General features: G+C 33.5%; 1 protein-coding gene across 3 annotated transcripts in view; it reads left to right on the top strand.

Annotated features, from left to right (window-relative positions):
• Positions 1 to 22,209, top strand: part of kif18a (kinesin family member 18A) — a 45,385-nt gene that overhangs the window by 14,053 nt on the left and 9,123 nt on the right. For 2 of the 3 annotated variants that reach the window (XM_073906277.1, NM_200239.1), the window contains 7 exon segments: positions 4,528 to 4,704; positions 4,790 to 4,864; positions 6,882 to 6,982; positions 10,675 to 10,837; positions 11,998 to 12,162; positions 20,340 to 20,461; positions 20,674 to 20,915. In XM_073906277.1, the coding sequence (XP_073762378.1) occupies positions 4,528 to 4,704; positions 4,790 to 4,864; positions 6,882 to 6,982; positions 10,675 to 10,837; positions 11,998 to 12,162; positions 20,340 to 20,461; positions 20,674 to 20,915 (1,045 nt within the window). 3 annotated transcript variants of the gene reach the window in all.

The raw sequence follows: 22,209 nt of genomic DNA, 5'->3' as shown, positions 1-22,209 counted from the left end.
TCGGTATGAATGGCACAGTACGGTATTTATTGAATAATATACAAGAAAAACAAAATTAATGAAAAGACTCGAAAAAAGTGCCAAAATTGTTTATTTACCTTAGCACTGAACATATTAATGACATACTAATTAGCCATCTATCTGTAAGTTTCGAAACAGGAACTTCAATTTTTCAATTTTAATAACAAAAAACTATTAAACCATATAAAAAAAAATAAAGTTTCAATTTAGTATTGTTAAACTCATCACATTCAACATTTAATCACTCACTCACTTAGATAGAGATGGGTTTTTTAAGGAAAATTATCATATAACTATAATCTGGTAAAAGCTGGGATCTCTGGGCATGTCCCCTGCAACAGAAAAAAACCCTCTAATTTGGGACTGAGGTGTCTGGGACAGAGAGATATGATTAAGCCAAGGTTGACAGCAGTGGGTAACGTTGTGCATTGTCTTTCCACCACTTGAGAGGACAAGCCATGAATGAGATAGAGGTCTCTTTGCGGTACAAGTCAATGTCTGCATCAATCTAACAAGTGTGCCGTGTTCTGCAGTCCCGATGACTGTTTTTAGTCTTATTCCCCGACTTATATTTTTCGTATCTTTTTAGAAAGAAACCAAAATGCTTCCACACATCCGATTTAAAACTCGCTTTAGGTTCAATCATTTCCAGCTCTTTTTCTTACCTGCTACTAGCAACACACTGCATTTCCGCATTACTGGATCTTTAGTAACAACAGACCGCAAAGGATGATGGCCACGCCTAGGCTAATGGGAATTGTAGTTTCCGCTACCTCCCGTTCGCTTCATTTGCCTAAGCAAACTTTTCTCAGAAATATAGTTTTATTGAGTCATGCGCCCATGGTAATGTTGAAAAAAAATTACTATTGCGGTATGACGGTATGACGGTATTTACAATACTGTTACATCCCTAGTTATGAGTAACTCAATTCAGATTCAATAAAAGTAAATCAAGAAGTAAAGTGGAGTAAATGTGTTATTGTATACAAATATATTCTATAAAATAATTATATTTTTAACCAAAGACAATTGCACATGCTTAAGAAAAATGAATTATTATTCAGATTAGGCATGGGCCAGTGTAAGATTCTGACGGTATGATAACCTTGGATAAAATTATCACAGAATTGTGATTGCTGCTCCAAAATTAGTTCTTCTTAAATATCTGGTTAAAAAACAACCTTTTCCCACATTGAACATAATATATTTTATTTTAAGAAACATTTAAAATATTTTGGACCAGTAGCTTTCGATGTGAAGGTTTCTTTTCTTCTGGGGATACTGTTGCCCTAAAAAGTAAATAAAATTGTTATAAAAACCATGTATCAAAAATAACCTTTCATATACCTTAGGAACAGTATAACAGAAAACTTTGGCGGCTTTATAACCTTGACTTTTCTAAACAAAGGTAAACCTTGAAACCGGTTATCGTCCCATGCCTAAGTCAGATAAGTTGCAAAGTACTTTTTTGGTGTTTTTTTTTTTTTTTTTTTAATAAAACATGGTTAGAGAGTGTTCATCCCAAAATGAAGATTTCCTGTTAATTTAATCACCCACAGGTCATCCTTGATGTAGATGACTTTCTCTTTTTGGTAAAAAATGAAAGAAGATTTTTTTTTAACTGTATCTTAGGTCCTTCGTGATTCTTATAAGGGCAGTCGATGTTGATAATGTTTTGCGATTAAAAGCAAATGAATATAAACAATCCACAGCCTAATCAAACAATTATTGGTGAATGTAGTCCAATTGTAGTCCTGTCGCTTTAAAGGTCTCATAAAGTGCTTTAAAATATGCATTTTTATTTGATGTTTGATAATAATTTCAACTGAAACACTGAGAGAAGGTCGGGCAAATTGTAGTTACTCCCCTTTTTAAAAACAGCCAATAACATTGTTTCATCACTGCTCTGCCAGTGAGTGTGGTTGAGCTGAAGCGCATCAAATGAAAAGCAAATGAGAAGCGTCTTTAAGGGGGACGGGGTATGTCATACTTAAGGGCATTTGATGGTTATGATTTAAAGAGAAACTGTAGTATGAGATGATGTAAATAAAACTTTTGATCCAATTCGGTTGAAGTGACACTGCAAGCTTTACATGTTTATATCGGTTTTATATCTCCTAAACATGAATTTTGTAACTGTTTTGGAGCACAGTTAACCTATAGATATCTTAAAAGCTAACAATACAGATACTAAAATCTAAGAAACTTATTTTAATTTAATGAAAATGAAATTCCTCATTTAATGACGAAGGCATGAGGGCTGGAGGCACAATCACCAATAATTATTAACAAACCAATATCTATCAACAAAGACCTCCATTCCAAGCATGCGCTCTCCACATTCATCATTAACGCGACAAGACTGCATTTGCACCTGCAAAATTATGTTTAATGTTTAAAATTTCTTAAGTAATAAATTAGATTGAATAAAGTGAACATGCCCTGTTTGACCCAAACATGTAAGAATAAAAAGTTTTATTTCTTTTGTCTATGGATTGAGATTTATTGCAATTTTACGAGGTTTTAAGTAATTAAATCACTTATTGAGTAATTAAATATCTTTTTAGACAGTTAAATAGTAATTTAAATACTATTTTTGTAATTCTAATCATGAATTAGTAACTACCTAACTTACCCAACGCTGTTTGTCACTTAAGATGTCGTTTTTCTGTTTGGTGCAATCGTTCTGACCAGAAAATCAGTGAAAAGTGGGCCACAGACTTTTTCACCTCTTTGCAAGAGGGTGCAGTTGTGTGAAGTTCCCAGCAGGCCACCATTTGAATCAAAGCTAATAGAAAAAATGAAAACATACACAGTCCAGATGTGGGCTATAGTTTGAGACATCAGCTGGATGAGATCAGATATACAAAGTTTCCACATTTGCCTCCCCTGACTTTTGTGTTTTCTTCGTGTTTGTTTTGGCACATTGTGTGCATGTCATTCTCCATGTATGTTGGAGGTTTCACATCAGCTAAGTGGAAACTTGGCTTTGATGTTTGGGATATGGAGTGTGCATCAGTCGTTGGATGCTGAGATTAATTAGACCATCAGTTTGCGAATGCTTTCTTTTGCGGGTCAGACAGGCCAGCATGATGAAAGCCAGAGTACCAACTGGCCATTTGAACATGAAGCTGCTGAGATGAGACAAATTGAAATTATTGTTAGGATGTGTTAGTGAAGGTCGGCATCATTATTTGTTGCCGACTCTCTCTTTAAAAAAAATATTGTTTGCAATTGAAGTGAAGATTTAGCTTCATGATATAACAGGCGTTGAGACTAAAATCTGTGAATTTAGAATGAATTGGCCATTTTAGTGAACATACGCGTGTGTGTGTGTGTGTGTGTGTGTGTGTGTGTGCGTGCGTGCGTGATGTATACAAACATTTTGATAGAAGTATTTATTACAAGGTTAAATCAATTTTAAAAGGTCCTCTATGGGATTAAAATCTAGTGACTGTGGAGATAATTTGCTCTTTATGAGATGGCATGTTATTGTGCTGGAAGTAGCCATCAAAAGATGGGTACACTGTGGTCATAAAGAGATGGACATGGTCAGCAACAATACTTGGGTAGGATGTGGCATTGACACAATGCTCAATTGGTACAAATGGACCTAAAGTTTCCTGTTTTTAGCTGACAGGAGTGGCACCCGGTGTGGTCTTCTGCTGCTATAGCCCATCCGTCTCAAGGTTGGACTCGTTGTGCATTAAGAGATGCACTTCTGCATTGTAACAGGTGGTGATTTTAATTACTGTTGCCTTTCTATCAGCTCAAACCAGTCTGGCCATTCTCCACTGACCTCTGGCATCAACAAGCCATTTGTGCGCACAGAACTGCCACTCACTGGATATTTGCTCTTTTTCTGACCATTCTCTGCAAACCCTAGAGATGGTTGTGCGTGAAAATTCCAGTAGATCAGCAGTTTCTGAAATGCTCAGACCAGCCTGTCTGACACTAACAACCATGCCACTTTCAAAGTCATTTAAATCACCTTTCTTCCCCATTCTAAGGCTCAGAACTGCAGCAGATTGTCTTGACCATGTCTACATGCCTAAATGTGTTGAGTTGCTGCCATGTGATTGGAGGATTCAAAATTTGCACAAACATTTCTTTCAGAAGTTGTAGCTAATAAAGTGGCCGGTGAGTGAATATCAGAATTTCAGATGATTAACCAATAAATGTGACATGAATAGTAATTAATTTCCTTCAAAATGCTTTTAAAAATGTTTATCTAGACACAGATTCTCTGTAGACCAACTGAAAAAAATAAGAAAAAAGCTTGCCTCAGATTGGTCAGTAACATAGTAGGGTGAGCCATAGACAAGGATCCATTGTGAACTCATCTCAGAAATGGCCTAAAATGAAATTTTAAGCCTAATTGTGTCATCTCAGCCTAGTTTTTGAAGACTCTATGCATTTTGGGTTTGAGTCATTGTGTCTTATATGTTGTTGACATCTTTTACTGATGTTCTTGGCTTTAGTTTGTTGTTGTTTTTATTTTCTCAGTGTAAGAAGACGCACATTCCTTACAGAGATAGCAAGCTGACGCGACTTCTCAAAGACTCTCTGGGTGGAAACTGCCGAACTGTAATGATTGCAAATGTCAGTCCATCCTCACTTTCATATGAAGATACACACAACACTCTCAAATATGCCAACCGCGCCAAGGAGATCAAATCCACTGTAAGTCCCACACACACATGCACACTCATCCATGAGTTTACCACAAATAAAGAACCTGGATTGTATTTCTTATTCTGTTTTTCAGCTGAGGAGTAATGTGATGAGCTTGGACAGTCACATAGGACAGTATGCCATCATCTGTGAAAAGCAGAAAGCTGAGGTAAAAACAATAAAACTTAAATAATCTCATTCTACGGGCCTTATGATTTCAATGATTAGGAAATGTGGATGGGATCTCAGATTCTAAGAGGGCTGCCCAATATATAGTTTCAGCATCGATATTGCAATGTGTGCATTCGCAGTAGTCACAGCGTAGGCTTTGCACTGTAGGGTCAGGGTTATAGTTGACCTGTAGCCTCAGTAATTTATGCTTACATTTTGCAGTGACTTCACAATGTTACCAACAACTTTAGCATTTGCATGGTTTCTTAAGGCCCATGTTAGCATTTTTAGCAAGTTCAAGCATTCAGGCATTATGAATTATAATGTTTCTAACTCGGGCTGATATGCACAATATCGCAATATCTATTGCAGGAAAATAAAATATTGCAATGTCAGTTTTTTCCCCAATATTCTGCAGCCCTAGGATCTAGTCTTAAAAATGCAGTTTACTCTCTGTTGTTTGTAAATCTTAAATAAATTTCTTACATTTTGGATGAATGTAAGAATTGCTGTACATCTTTACCAGAGAGGCCCAAACTAGGGCCTGTGCCAAAGTGGGCCCAACATCCCATCTTGAGAAGTGAGGGAAAATGATGAGAAGGTTGGGGCCAATGCCTTCATCAGAGCTTGTCATTTCCAATTTTAACGTAACCTTTTTGTTTATTACAAGGTCAAATAAAATTTTATATTAGCGCAAATATAAATAAATTGTTCACAATAATTACTACAATTACTGCTGTACAATTACTTTGAAAATCGCAATGTATTTTTTTCCCAATGTCGTGCAACCCTTAAATCTAGTCATACAAATGCTATTTGCTCAATATTGTTTGATAATTATTACATTTCTTACATTTTGGATGAATGTAAGATTTGCTGTACATCTATATCAGAGAGACCCTGAACTTGGGCCTGCGGGCCAAATTTGGCCCATGTAACTTTTGATTTGGCCCATCATCCCATTTTGAGAAGAGAGGGAGAATGATGAGAAGGTTGGGGCCTTCAACAGAGCTCGTCATTTCTAATTTTATTGTAACCTTTTGTTTGTTTGTTTGATTGTTGAGAAACAAAAAAGCAAATGGAAGGAAAAATCTTAAATGTTGTGCATGAATCAGATTTTTTTTTTTTTATTTAGGATCCTCGCAGAGCAAATCAGGTGTATTCAATGAATAATTTTTATTGAAAGAAGCTCATTATAAATTGTAAAAAAATATATATAATTAATAATACGATTAAAGTATTTATTTTTTTTTTTTAAATATGTATAAATTAGGAAACTACCATGGCAGCTTTAATGTAATAGTTTAGTTTATTTAACTTTAGCCCCCACCACCCTCAATCAAGTTTAGTTTTTAGGCCCTCATATGAAAAGTTTGGTTACTCTTGATCTTTATGAATCAGGATATATACTAGTGTGTAAATATTAATCGCAAAAATATGTTTCATTATACGAGAGCATAAATGTGTCAACTTCTCTCCAGTGAAAAAAAGTTTGATTTATATTGAATAAATTATGACAGAAATATCAGACTATTATTGGACAGTAGCTTGTACTTTTACAAAGTAATACACTTATTAAAACGTTTTTTTTTTTTTGTTTTTTTCAATTTTAGCAGAAACTTGATCTGTTTTTTTCCCCATGACATAGCCAGAGAAGCTGACAAACTCAAATCTCTATCTCTCTCAATTTTAGCAGCAATAAAATTAAATTGAGCAATAAAATAAGAAAAAATGTCATTAACTTGTATAAATAATAGTAATACATTTCAACAGTTGTGCAAGTTTTATTATTTCAATTAATTTCATAAGCTTTTTAATTACTGAAATCAAAAGTATTTGGAAGTAACCAATTTTATCTTCCCTGCATTTTGTAATCTGGTCTTAATGTAGAACAATTTTCTTTTGTAAATCTGGTTTGCTTCTTCAGTTAGTTAAGATGGCTCTCATCCACATAAAACTAACTTGTTTAATGAGAGCATGTATGTATATATGTTTGTGTTTGTGTGTGCTTTCAGATTGTCATGCTGAAACAGAAACTCAAAGAGTATGAAGAGCGGAAGGCAGAGGCTCCTGCCCTGAATCCAATCTCCATCCAGAAAAGAGCTGAATTTGAGAAGTAAGCACTGCGTTTGTGCACGTGTGTACAAGGACGCTTATGTTCGCTCCATAAGCGTGCACCCATGCGACGCTGCAAACTCTATTTGCAGACATGGGCACGCTCCTTGAGACCTGTGTTTTTGTTTGTTTAGATGTTGTTTATTTTATGCCATGTGTGATGTGCAGCTCTTTAACGCTGTCCTTTGAAACTTTGAATACGCCTCAATTATTCATGAGTAAGAGTACACAGGACAAAGCCAGACACCATCGCAGGTGGAGGTCTCCTTACCTCTGCATTTTTCATCAGGCCCAGTGGAGATTGGAGACTTGTGCTTTGTTGTTTTTCCTCTGTTTCTTTAATTTTTCACGTTTGTTTGTTTATCCCCCCCCCCTCCATCCCTCTTTTGTTTTTCTGCTTTGTTGCTTGTTTAGACAAGGGAATGTATCACAGTTTTGCGACACGTCCCGCATCCCCACCCCTCTTGATTCAGTTCTCCTTTTCTTTTTTTTTTTTTTGTGGTTATCGTCAGCAAAAACCACCGCAGCATCCGTAGATGGGAGGGAGAAAAGGAAGGACAGACGGAGGGAGGAGGAGAGAAACAGGGAAAACAGCAAGGGTGGGAGGTATAGAGAGGGGAAGGAGGAGGGGAAAAAAGCTGAATGAGTCTCACTCTTACGCGTTTCATTCACCGGCATCAGAATTCACAACTTGCCGAGTGAGTGAGAAAGGGAGGGAGGGAAAGAAGGTGCTCGGCGAGCTCCAGCCCACATTAATAATGCAGGAGTCTGGCAGTGTCAGCGCTGCACCAACATTATGGCCCCAAATACAGCCTCTGCACTCTCTCTCAATGGACTTTTTTTTTTTCTAAATCAAAACTTATGCCTCCCCCACACAGTTCAGGTGATATCTCAAAGCATTCATTGAGGTGCCATGTTGCAAAAGGCAGTGTTGGAGTATTGAAGGCTCTCAGCGGAGAATGTGTTTGAATGAGAGCACGATGGCCTTTAGCACTTTCCTATATTCAATAGAAGAGAAACTGAGGCTTTCATAGGCAACCTTTGGATGTTTTTTTTCCCTGTGACTTACTGTTGTTCAATGTCATAAACTTTTCAGAAATTATAATAATTTTTAATTATGAGAAGGCATGATGGCTTAGTGGTTAGCACTGTCACAGCAAGGTTGCTGGTTTGAGTCCCGGTTGGGACAGTTAGCATTTCTGTGTGGAGTTTGCAAGCTCTCCCCTTGTTCACGTGGGTTTCCTCATGGTGCTCTGGTTTCCCCCACAGTCCAAAGACATGCACAATAGGTGAATTGGATGAACTAAATTTGCCGTAGTGTGTGAATGCAAGTATATGGGTGTTTCCCAGTACTGGGTTGCAGCTGGAAGGGCATCCGTTGTGTAAAACGTGCTGGAATAGTTGGCGGTTCATTCCACTGTGGTGACCATTAATAAATAAGGGTCTAAGCCAAAGGAAAATATTTAAATGAATGAATATAATTATAGGGTGCATTGCTTGGGTCCTCTGAACCACTTTTGTTCAGGACTCTTTTAATATTGGTTAGATTTTAAGAATCAAACGGAATGTCCAGTTATGGAACAACATAATCATGAAACTTTTAATTTAACTATTTTCATGAGACCTATTAACAAATTAAATTAAGAATTATTTTATTTAACATTTGTAAATGTTTAATATATCCATGAAAATCATAGGGTCCAGTGTCCAGTTTTTTTTTTTTTTAATAATGAGATAGAGTTCACCCAAAAAAAAAGTGATGCTATTTAATGCTTGCCCTCATGGCATTCCAAACCCCTGAGACCTTCATTAACAGGGTTTGTACAGGTGCTGGGAATACTTTTAATGTAGTGTTTGAAGGTTTGTACATGTTTAGAATTTAGATAAACTGCTTGAAAATGTAATTGTTGCTGTCAATAATTATTTATTTTACTAAAAGGTCCAGTGAAGTGCTTTTAAAATATGCATTTTTATTGGATGTTTGACATGATCTTAACCAAAACATGGAGAGGGCGGGGTATATAATAGCTCCGCCCCTTTAAAAAGCCAATAGCGTTTTTTTTTTCTCACAATTCTGCTAATAAGATTGGTTGAGCTCAAGCACGTTAAATGAAAAGCCAATGAGAGAAGGGGGTGGGCATGTCAGATACAAGAAAACATTTGATTGGTCAGAAGATTTGATGAGAAACTGAAGTATGCGGTGGCGTCAAAAAAAAAAAAAACACTTGATCCATTTAGACAGAAGTGACAAATTGCAAGCTTAGGATGTTTATATTAGGTTTCTATCTTGTAAATGTGAATGTTGTCACTGTTTCACTAGCTAATTAACATCTTTAAAACTAACAGACTGAAACTGACATCTAAAAAATGTAATTTAATTTCATGCAACCTTTTAATAGAAAGTAATTAGCTCTTTAAATAAATTTAATATTTTTACTTTTGTGTAAAATGAAGTTTCTAAAGTCTGTCTGTAGCATGATCTTCCTGTATTTTATTATAACCTTTTTTTCATCTCCGCTCTTTAATCAGTGATTGAAGACAGAACGCATGGAGATTAACATTTTCATTATCATAAGTGAACAATGCATAAAATTAAAATCAATTTTAAAAAGCTGACACGTGAGTACATGACATTTAAGAGGGTAAATGACAGTAAATCATTGTTGGACTTGTACTATAACAAATAGCACCTAATATAATGTGAGTATGTAAATATGCAATTTGCCACACAAAAGTTTGAAAGTGCATCTGGAAAGAACCCTACATTCATCTTCAGAAAACAGATATTTTGAATAATATGAGAGCTCTCTGAGCCTCCCTGGGCTTTTTTAAATCCAAAACAGGTACAAATACCACTTTTTATGAAGCCACTGAAATGCATTTTTGCCCACTCTTTATTGTCAGTTCAGGGCACACTTTCACACAAGTGCTGTGCTCTATATGCGTGTCATGAACATATCATTTGTCTGTGCCCACATTTTGTTTCAAACAGAGGAAATTGCACACAGGCATTCGAAGTATACACCAGTGCACATGAACTCACGCCCTGAACTGACACTGAAGAGAAGAAAATGTTGAGCAAAGTCATTATTTCTAATGGGGGTTTTTTTGCACACAAAATAATTCCTGTAGCTTCACAACATTACGACTGAGCCATTGATGACTTGTGGACTTTTGAGGATATTATTGGTACTTTTTTGGACTTTTAATGACTCGCAACTCTTGCTGTCTAAGGAGGGTCAGAGAGCTCTTGAATTTCATTCAAAGTATCTAATTTTGGTCTCTCAGGGGTTTGAGAAAACACAAGCGTGAGTAATTTGGTGAACTAACCCAACTTTTGGAACTGGATTAAGTTTTGGTTGTGTCTTGCTTAATTTTTCAGAGACTGATCTTCCATTGCAAATGAATTACTGTGTACTTGTTTGTAACTATTTGAATCAACATTATATTCTTTAATAACCAGCATTAGATGACTGATTTTATTTAGTGTTTGACCCTGGCCCCCTAAGAACTCCCCTTCTACAGTTCAAGATGTTCATGTTATAATTTAATCCACACTGATGATGGGAGAAATGCATTTTTGCATGTACATTAATTACAAGGGAACTATTTCAGAGGGAAAGTGAGAGTGGTGTGCGTTGTAATCAAGTGGTAGGCAATCAAGATAGCGAGTCTGCTTTTGTGTCTGTGCAGGATGTCGGAGTCCCTGCGCAGTGTGTTTTCAGATCGTCTGAAGCTCCGTAAAGAGCATTTGGACATTGAGAAGCAGCTGAATGAAAGCAGGTTGACTATGAGGCACAGGGAGTCATGGCACCAGCAGAGTCTTATCTTCTTCCCTGACAACAAGGCTGAAAGGGTAAAAACACTCATACACAGTTGATTAAAGATATTGGAGGAGAATATCTAAAACGCTTTTGTTCAAAGTTATATGTGGATTAAGTGGAAATGGTCACAATTTGCAATATCAGATAATACAAGTTAAAGGACAAATTTAACCTTAAAATGAAAATTTACTCACAATTTACAAACTTTTATCAAAATAAATAAATAATTAAAAGATTCAGTTGAACATTAACATCCAATTCACATTATAGTCAACAATTCCCATTCACTTTGAATGGTGACATCAAGCGTTGCTGAATTGAAGGTCTGCTCACTGCAGAAGTTAAGAAATTCTCAAATTTTCAAGGCCATCAGATGCCTTTAGATTAGATTAGATTAGATTAGATTAGATTAGATTAGATTCAACTTTATTGTCAATACACATGCAATGAAATGCAGTATGCAAATACCCCAGCTCTATGACGATCGCGTCAGCACAAAGCTTCAGACACGCCCTTTGTCAGGCACTGATGCCCTGTGTGAATGTACTGTAAAGAATATATATTTTTGAAGAAAGCTGCAAAACTGTAATTATGACTTCCATAGTAAGAATAACAAAAACTACTGAAGTAGTAAAATATCTTCTCTTGAGTTCAGAAGAATAAAGAAAGATTTGGATCATGTAGTAATTAATGACGCAATATTCAGTTGTGGGTGAACTATCCCTTTAATACTTTAACTAGTGCTGTTGTTACAGTATTTATTCATCTTGGTTAATGTTAAAGAAAATAATGTAACTGGACACATTAGATGAAAGCATTTGAACAGATACTTAAAAATTATATTAATACTTTAGTATGTATTACAAACTATACAAAAAATTTTATATAACATTTGAATATATGTAAAATTGTGTAGGTGTGTGTATATATAAGAAAGATAAAAGTAGTCTTTTTTTTGTTTTAGTCATGGAAATGTTTGTTTGTTAGTTTTTAGTTTAGTTGTTAGTTTTTTTTAATAAGTAATCTTTCAATTTAGCTAGACAATACCGTCTATAAAATTAAACATGTAAAATGTAATACATAATAATATCTTTCTTCACTAATCTTGCATAACTGGAAAAGTCACAAACTCACGGTTCAGTATGTGTGCAAACCCTGTTTTATTTATTTATTTTTGTGTTGCTTGTTTTAGGCCACCTGTAAGTATGAGCGCAAACTGGCCTCCCTAAAGTCTCACCAGGAGCACTTGCAACAACGCTTAATGGAGAGTGAAAAGTGCTTCCAGGAGAACGAGGGATGGCTTCACCGCATTGAGAATGAAATGAAGCTGCTTGGACATGACGGACACACTCCAGAGGTCAGTGCTAGGTCACTTTTGCCTCAAATTAAGGCTGTGTGAGCAGTTAATATACACTTGTTGAAACAGATATACCAGTTTAGACCACTCGATCAATCGGGCAATCAAGAAAATCAGCAGCCAAAGCTTCAGAAATGTGCTTCCAACATGCTTTATTGGCTGTAATGGTAGATGTAATGTTTATGTTCTGTAATATGAAGCTGATTTTGCTGAGATATTTATTAATAACCTTCTGGTTCTTAAAATTGATTTTCAAATTTAGATAAGGCCTTAATTTTCCTTTTTACAATGTAACAAATTACAATTATTTTAAATCAAGAAAAAAAGCATTAAATACATAAAATCATGGAATTTATTGCGTCAAGCTCTGCAATAAAATTGAATCTTTCTTATTTTTTTATTTCTATTATGAATTTATAATCTTTGATTCAAAATACATTTACTGGAAATCAAAATGAAGAAATAACGTTATTAAATAATTTCTGTACTTGTGGTTACTTTTTCCTTGGTCCATTGTCATTGTTTTAAACAGAAACCCAATTTAATTTGATCAATTTATCTGAAAATGTTCTTTATTGCATGTCATTTTGCATCCCAATTAAATGCATTTTGATTTTAGAAGTTTTAGATATTAATACTGGAAAACATGGCAAAAATGCTGATAAAGTAACCCTTTTTTTCTATATTCTATTGTTTGAATATAAACATAGGTGTACATTAAATATTATTATCTTACTAATAATTTATTCCTTTTTCAAATGTTGGATTGATGCTAATATAACGCATTGTTTCCTATATTTACGTTTAGAGATCATTGATTTTCCCTTCAAATAATTCATTAAATGCTCTTTACTTGGATTTACATAGGTCTTTAATTTTCCTGCCTATTGTCCTATTTAAATTGAAGTCACTAGACTCTTAAAAAATACTTTACGTTTATGTAATATCTAAAAGATTTGAAGTAAGAATAGCTGTAGAGTATATGGTGATATAAGCATTTGTCATACCGCCTACCCCTGCAACAGATATTTTGTTTTTTTGTCCTTCAGTTCACTGTGATATTTCTTTATTTGAGCACTCATTTCAGCACCTGAGTGGACAGCCTTGGCCTGTTATCCATTTGGAAATGCCATTATTGAATGTTTTCATGTTTTCTATGCGAGCAGGGAGGCTCTAGGGCATTGTAACGTCTGAGGCAGACATGCTCGTCCGAAACACTTGTTTGAGCACATCAAACACCCAACAGCAATCCAAAATTGAAGATTATCATTATTTTAGAAAATTATTTTTTAATAAATATTATTTTTTATTTAATAGATATTTAAAAAATTATTATAATCAGTCCGCTTTTAGGAGGTAAACAATCATCAACAGATAATATTTTGTGATAATTGAGATTTTTCTACTTGCCAGGGCTGCATTTATTTGAACAAAAACATAAGACACTGAAATATTGAGGGGAAAAAATGTATTTATTCATGGGCTTCAAAGCAAAACTTTCAGAATCATTACTAGTTTTCATTGTCACATGATCCTTCAGTCATCAGTCCAAATTGCTGATAAGCAGCTGAACTATGATCAGTTATTGTTAGTGTTCAATTATTTATTCTCAATGGTTAAATATATTTGCTCCTTCGTATTTTTGTGGAAACCGCGATACAGTCTATTTTTCAGGATTCTTTGATAAACAGAAACTATTAAATTATGGCACTTTTAAAAAATATATATTTAGTAAGTTGGCATATTACGTAAATGTCATCACTTTCACTTTGATTTGATTCCTTGACAAATAAAAGTGTTTAAATGAATATTTTTTGAAAGGTAATGCATCCTAATACCATGAATATTTACATAACCTATTAAATATTTACAACTTTTTGCAACATTTGTGTACAACAAAACTTTATATATACAATTATTTATTTTAGTAAAAATGAATGTAATTATTTTAGATTGTTAATTTTATAAATATAATTTTATCAGTTTAATAGATATTTAATGGATTATTATAATTGGTCCGCTTTTAGAAAGTCAACATTCATCAACAGACTACGCTTCCAGTCAGTATTTTGTTATCATTTAAATGTTTGTTTCTGAAAGAAGTACAAAAACAAAAAAACAAAGACACTGTGAAATATTTATTTTATTTATTTATTTTATGTAATTTGTTCATGGGCTTCAAAGCAAAACTTTCTGCATCATTACTAGTCTTCATTGTGTCACATGATCCTCCAGACATCAGTCTGAATTGCTGATTAATAGCTGTATTATGATCAGTTATTGTTGGTGCTCAGTCATTTGTCATCAACAGTGAAAATATATTTTTTATGCTTCATATTTTTGTAGAAACCGCTATACAGTCTATTTTTCAGGATTCTTTGATAAACAGAAACTACAAAATAAGAGCATTTATTTGTAATAAAAAGTTGTCATTTGTGGCATTATGCTTTCACTTTGATTTGATTTCTTGCTAAATGAGAGTGTTTAAATGGACATTTTTGAAAGGTCATGGATTATAATTTCCTTGTAAATATTAATCTATTATACTGTTTGCATCATTTGGTAAACAACAAACCTTCATATTACAATTTTTTGTATTAAAAATCAATATTGTAATTGGTTTAGAAGATTACTAGTTTAATAAATATATATATATATATATATATATATATATATATATATATATATATATTATCAGTTTAATAGATATTTAATAAATTATTATAATTAATTCGCTTTTAGGTAGTCAACATTTATCAATTGACTACGCTTCCAGTCAATATTTTGTGATTATTGAGAATTTTGTGTTTTTGAAAGAAGTCTTTTCTGCTACCCAGAGCTGCGTTAATTTGACCAACATACAAGACACTGAAATATTTAATTTATTTATTATTTTTTATGTAATGTATTCATGGGCTACAAAGCAAAGCTTTCAGCATCCTTACTAGTAGAGATGCACAAGATATCGGCAGCCATATCAATATCGGCCGATAAATACTATTTTTAATGTTATTTTAATCGGCCGAATTGTCATATATTTAAGCCAATAGATTACTTAACTGTACAGAACTGCCATCCTCGTGCATGCGTAGGTCGAACTTGTTCAGACTTAAACTATGCACTATAACAGAACTTTCCTGACATTGTTTATTCATTCAAAGTCTGTCCTTTTTTTTTTTTTTTTTTTGTACTATTATTGCTGTGTGCTAACAATTCAAGTAACCATATTGCTTATCATTGTAGATATGTTTAATAGAGTTTCATTGTTTATTTTGGTTTAAATAATAAAATATTAAATGTGTAAAAATAATAGCACCGATTCACACGTGCTAAACAACTCGTTGGCTTGTTTGTAATTTAGTATGATTATTTTTTATTATCAACGCATTGCTTGCGTTACTTGTTCAATTAAATCCCATTTTGTTTTTTAAACTATTATTTTCATGCAACAGTCAAGTTGCATGTTAATTAGCTTTGCGAAAAAAATATTTTTGGGATGCTGATTTATCTGAAATGGTGAGGTCTATATAGTCACCTTTTGAAACGGAGTAGGCTATTCAGTTCATAAGATCGGATCAAACTTTAATGAAGTATTTTTGAATAAAATCAGTTGTTCGCTGTAAATAAATATAACATTTTGAAGTCTTTTTATTCATCGGCTAATAAATCTGTTATCGGCCTCTAAATTTTAAGAGTTATCGATATTGGCCCAAAAACCATTTCGGTGCATCCCTGATTACTAGTCTTCATTGAGTCGCATGATCCTTCAGACATCAGTCTAGCAGCTGATTAGCATCTGTACTATGATCAGCTATTGTTGGTGCTCAATCATTTATCATAAATAGTGAAAATATATTATTTTGCTTTACATTTTTGTGAAAACCATCATACAGTCTACTTTTAAGGATTCTTTGATAAACAGAAACTACAAAATGACGGCACCTATTTGAAAGAAATTTTGGTCACTTTATTTTGCTGGTCTGTTTGTTGAATTTAGGTTACATTGCATCTACATGCCAACCAATTCTCATTAGATTATAAGTAGACTTAGGTTGGGGTTAGTGTAAGTTGACATGTACTTGCAAAGCTTCTTATAGTCAGTTAAATGTCTGTTAAAGGAGCAGTATCAACAGGTATCAAGCAGACAGCCTACTAATGCTCAAATGAACCATCAAATTAAAGTGTTACGAAAATATTTAGTCATTTATCACATAATACATTTTTTTACTTTCGCTTTAATTTGATTCCTTGCCAAATAAGAGTGTTTAAATGGATATGTTTTAATAATTTTCACGTAAATATGAATCAGCAGAACTGTTTTGAACAATTTATAAGCAACAAATCTTCATATTACAGTTATTTTTGAAGGGTTTTAAAGAATTTCAGGTATAAATGACATAATAAAATAGAAAATAATTTTTCATAATACTATTGTTTATTTTTGATCAAATTAATGGAGCCTTTGTGAGCAGAGCATACTTTGATCTTTTAACCTGTAGTGTTTAAAAACGGGCACAAAATCACCATTTGATCTTAGGATATATTGTATAATGTTTGTTTTTGCCCTCATTTGTGGCCTCTTTGCAGACACTGCGACCATGTCTGTGTCTCTTTTAGCTCCTCTCTCTGTTTCCCCACTGGAGGATGTCTTAATAAAAGAAAAATCAATGCTTTTCCTTCATCACTCCCTACAGCTGCTTACCTAAATCCACACCTCTTTTTCTCGCTTTTTTTTTTTTTTTTTTTTGCTTTCCTGTGTTTTTTTTTTTTTTTTTTTGCTTTTCCTGGAAGTAGAACGGAGTAGTGACGCATCCGCCCATCAAATGTTCTGTGCTCTGCTGTTTTGCGTTTTCTTGCGTCAGAGGGGGTAGAAGACTCCTCAGAAGGTGCATTTTCAGTGAGACAGAAAGAAAACAAGGCGCTTGACTAAAAACAACATCTAAGCCGTTTCATCATTTTTGTAGTGTTGCCTTTGTTGCCTTACTCATTATAGCGCAAAGATGAGATGGTTTAATCTCGTCGTTCTCTTCACCCAGAATGCCACGAGACGTTGTATTCAAATTTGTCGTCTCATAGATGTGCGTGTTTCTCGATTCATGCTCGGAATTTGATTTGCATCGACAGCGTAAAAATAAAGCAGCTCTGTAAGAATTTTAATGCAAGATTTTTGGCCAGCTCACTAAATTTATTTTCATTTTAGGCAAAAAAGCAGGCCAAGTTACAGATAATAAGCTGTTGTATGGCTTTAAGTAGGTCTTAAATCAGAGCAGAAGTCTTCATTTTAGTCTTTGTGCAAATAATAATTATATTTCTCCTTCATCAAATATATATTTTATCCTTAAATCAAGATGCATTTAATTGACATGCAGAATTAAGTTGGTTTTAGTTGAGTAAGATTCAAAGTAAATTGATGCTTATAATAAGAACATAAAAACCATTTTGAGGGATGTAAACCATAACAGTGCTCCTAATGTATTTCCTGTTTTAGATTTTTAATTTCCATAGCTTCTAAGAATCCAGAAAGCTCCATATATTGAAAATATTTTTAATGGCAGCTGTTTTAGCATTGGTTATGACTAGGCCTACACAGAAATCCGCAGATTTCCACAGATTTTAAGCCAATCATTGAGTCTATTTACTTGTGTAAATATATATTTATTCAGATTTTAAAGGTTAATATCAGTGATATTATTGACTTATATGAAAGTGTTCAATTGATTTTTTTACAATACAGTTTGTAAAGTAATATTTTAGTCTTTTAGTAGATATATTCTATGATAGACTTACTTTGTTTAAGTGGATCTAGATGAATTTACATTGTGAACATAAAAGTTAAAGTTTTTTTATTTCATATATTAAATTTTTAGTTATAATACTCCCAAAATAATTCCCAAATTCTTAGCAGAAATAGCAAAAAATGTCCGCAGATTCTGTTTGGCCCTTGTTATGACTGAGGGCGTACTCACACTATGTACAGTTGCCTTGAAACGGGAAGAAGCACGGTTGTCCCCCCCTCCCGTCTCCCTCAACGGCCCGCACTCACATTGCATTCGGGCCTGAGCACGCTTACGTCATCGATGATGCGCTGTTCAGTTTAAAAAGCGCTCTCGCTCAGCACAGTGGAGATTTTTTTATATCGTTTAGTTGTTTGAGATGAAGTGACGCGGTCAAATATTTCGCTGAACAGATCGGCCACTTTTAATGCTCATAAACAATCATAAAGTCCTCATGCTACAGCAATTAGGAGGTTTGCTAAAGGTGCAGCTGTCGTGCAGTGAGGGGTTTGCGTCTTTAATAGTCTATGACATTTTGTGTTCATTGAACAGTAAAAATGATAAATAAATCCATTTGAAACAGTTACTTAAAAGTCACGTCTCATCTTCATTTTCGGGCTCAGGTGCGATTTGCACCCAAGTGAACTGCGCTCTGGCACACTTCTTCCAATCGGTCCCGGACTGGCCAACTGAACCACGCCTGATTCCAATTGAGAGCACACACTTGTCAAAGGATATGGGAAACGTGCCTCCCTGAATCACCTCTTGTTAGAGTTCTGAAATAGCTGGATGACAAAGAGGAACTGTTCATGGAACTTTGATATCGCCATATTAAAATCACATCTTTATATGTTAACGTGCCTTAAGAATGAATGTTCTGTGATTTCTGAGTTTCTTAAATGATGTTTGTTTGGATTTTTTAAATCAATTTATTTAATCAATTTAACTAATAAGACTTGAAGTTCTGTTTTCAAAGTCTTAATTTTAGATTTTACATGATTAGAAGTATTTTCTTTGTAAAATAAATAAAAATGTAAAGGAGATTTGTACAAATTTTTTAATTTAGATTTTTCAATTTGTGGTATAAAAACATGTTCACATATTGTGTTGCCAGCATAATTATTTATTATATGATTTTTTAATGGACTTAAAGCAGGGGTGTCTAAACTCCTGGAGAGCCGGTGTCCTGCATAGTTTAGTTCCAACTTCCTTCAACACACCTGCCTGGACGTTTCTAGTATACCTAGAAAGAGCTTGATTAGCTAGATTAGGTGTGTCTAATTGGAGTTTGGACACCTCTGCCTTAAAGCCTTGCATTTAAAACCTTACTAGGTTTAAAGTGGTTTAAACGGTAGCAAGAAAATGATACTTTATTAAAGTCAAAATGCTTTGTTCACATAATTCTGAATGCTAATCAAATTTAAAATTCCGATAATAAAATGTTAATTAATTGTAAAACCATATTTGCAAAGATCAGCACATTCGATGAAAATAGGTCACAAATATTCAAATGAGTTTGTTTTAACAATTTATTTCTCTAATTATTTCTCAAAAGAAAAGTTAAAATTAAAAACAACATTAAAATGTTTTGATCAGAATGTATTCAGATATTTATTACATTGTGTACTCTTATTTTGGTACGATGCAATTAATGAAATTTAATTCTTTTATTTATGTGAAGTAGACATTATTGCCACATTAATTTTTTATCGTTACTGGTTACACATTAATTTGCAGTCCTTTAGTTACAGTGTAACCAGGGTATCCGCGGGGTCTTAAAATGTCTAAAGTTTCCAAATCAAAATTGGAATAGGTCTTAAAAAGTCTTAAATTCACTGAAATAGTGTGTTGTAGGTCTAACATAATTTTAAACAGGTTTTAATTCTCCTATGTCTATGTAAAGATAACCAATCACAAACATTTCGTCTTAATAAAGGTTTTTTAAAAGTGTATTAATTCTTAATTATTTACCAACTCTATTTCTATTTATAAGCATGAGGTTTAATGGTCTTCCTTATATTTATTTTTACAGTTTTTTTTTATGTTTTAACTGGGCCGTAATCAGCCTTGTGTGAGTCTAAAAATATATTCATATTGGTCTTAAAAAATTTTAATTTAACTTGATGAAAACTGTAGAAACCCTGGTAACTTTACATGTAAATACTGAGTAAAATTAACTAAATAATTATGCAATTAATAATTTTGCATATGTTACTTATTTCATGTACTTACTATAGTAAGAAGGAATGCATAGGGTAAAGCGTTGCCCTGTTATTGCTGTTTGGTCAAAAATAAACACATTTATATAGAGAGAGAATCTCAAAGGTCAACAATCTGATGTTGCTGCAGTGATTGTTGCATTATTTGTTTGTTTGTTCATCTTTGTGTTGTTTCTTTGTACAGGAGCTGAAAAAAGAACTGCAGTGCCATCAGCTACAGCTGCAGATCAGCGACCTTCAGCAACACATGGAGCACATGAGCCACCTCATCAGCGTTCAAGACCAGGAAAACACTCACACACACAAGTATGAGTCAACACCCGTACCGCTTTTACACTGGCTTCCTTGATTTCCAGCTTAGTCACCCTCGATTTATATGCGTTTGCGGGAATAGCCTGACGCTCTATGTAGAAAGTTCTTAGTGTGGTTCAGATTCATTGAAAAATTTGCAATGTAAATGTGTTCATCTGTGTCATTCAACAATCCCGCTGTGCTTGCTGTCCCACCTGTCCTGTCAGGTTGGTGAACGCCCTGCTGTCCACCTGCCGCCGACAGCACCTGGCGTTGAAGGCCATGAGCGCTGATGGCGACGGCAGCGAGTGGGAGGAGCTGGAGCGTCTGGTGCACAGGGAGAGGGCTGTGGTTTGGGCAGACCAAGAGAAGGCAGAGGACAAGCGTGATGATAGTGGCATAGGAAGCACTCATCTGCGGCCAATCCTGTCCTTTTCGCACCTTGTTTCTCACCAGAGCACGCCATGCAGTGAGTCAAATCTTCACTCCCCAAACAAACTTTCTAATGAGTAAAATTGGCTTTTTCTGTGGCATCGTCTTACTTGAAATGCTGAATTCTGATGCAAACTAAATGGAGTATGATGACCTACAACTGAGATTAGTGACATAATCAGATTTATACAGCAAGAATGCATTAAATTGATATTAAGGGATATTTTAATAGTATTATAAGGAATATTACAGTCATTTTTTTGTTTGAAAATATCATTTGCTTTTTTTTTTTTGGTCAGGGAATTGTGAAAGTCATGGTGTCCAGAAAAGCATCAAAAGCAGAATGAGGATCATTTCTTGAGCTTCAGATCAATTTATTAAAATGGTTTATGAAGAATCATATATGACACTAAAGACTGGAACTGTTGCCGGATAAACTCTGCCATGAAAATAATAAATGACATTATAAAACATTAAAAAATTGTCATTTTAAATGTTAATACTATTACAAGTTGTTTTACAGTATTTACACTGTATATTTTGTTCAAAAACATTTGAAACCATTTTACTGACAAAAAAATGTGGATATGTAAAAAAACAAGAAAATCTAAAACATTTTGTTGATACACATACTTTTAAGTTTAACAAATTAGTGTTGCATTTATTTGACCATTTTAGTAGATAAGCATCACCATAAACATTCTTTTGCTATATGTTTATTTTTGTATCATTGTTTTATTATTATTTATTTTATTATTTATTACAAAACATAGACAGAAATTTTTATATATATATATATATATATATATATATATATATATATATATATATATATATATATAAAGCATATATAAACAATATTCGTACATTAATAATTTTACTAAATAATAATAAAAAATGTAATTAAATATTATAATTTTTTATTATTATTTATTTATTACAAAACACACACGTATTTATATATATATATATATATATATATATATATATATATATATATATATATATATATATATATATATATATATATATATATATATATATATATAAAATATATACACACACCATCAATTCAGGCCACGAAGATACTGTATTAATTCAGAACTCAAATCAGTCAGAAATACTATATTTTATGTCATAAAACTTATATTAAGTTCAGAATTCTCAAATTATTAAAAACATTTTATTTGTACACACTGTGTTTTTTGTATATACTGTGACTCTTTTGTTGTCATAACATAGACAGAAAATTATATATATATATATATATATATATATATATATATATATATATATATATATATATATATATAAGCATATATAAACAATCT

This window comes from Danio rerio, chromosome 7 (genome assembly GCF_049306965.1).
Source record: "Danio rerio strain Tuebingen ecotype United States chromosome 7, GRCz12tu, whole genome shotgun sequence".
NCBI lineage: Eukaryota > Metazoa > Chordata > Actinopteri > Cypriniformes > Danionidae > Danio > Danio rerio.
Note: the sequence above shows the minus strand (reverse complement) of the source record. Positions and strands in the feature narration are given on the sequence as shown.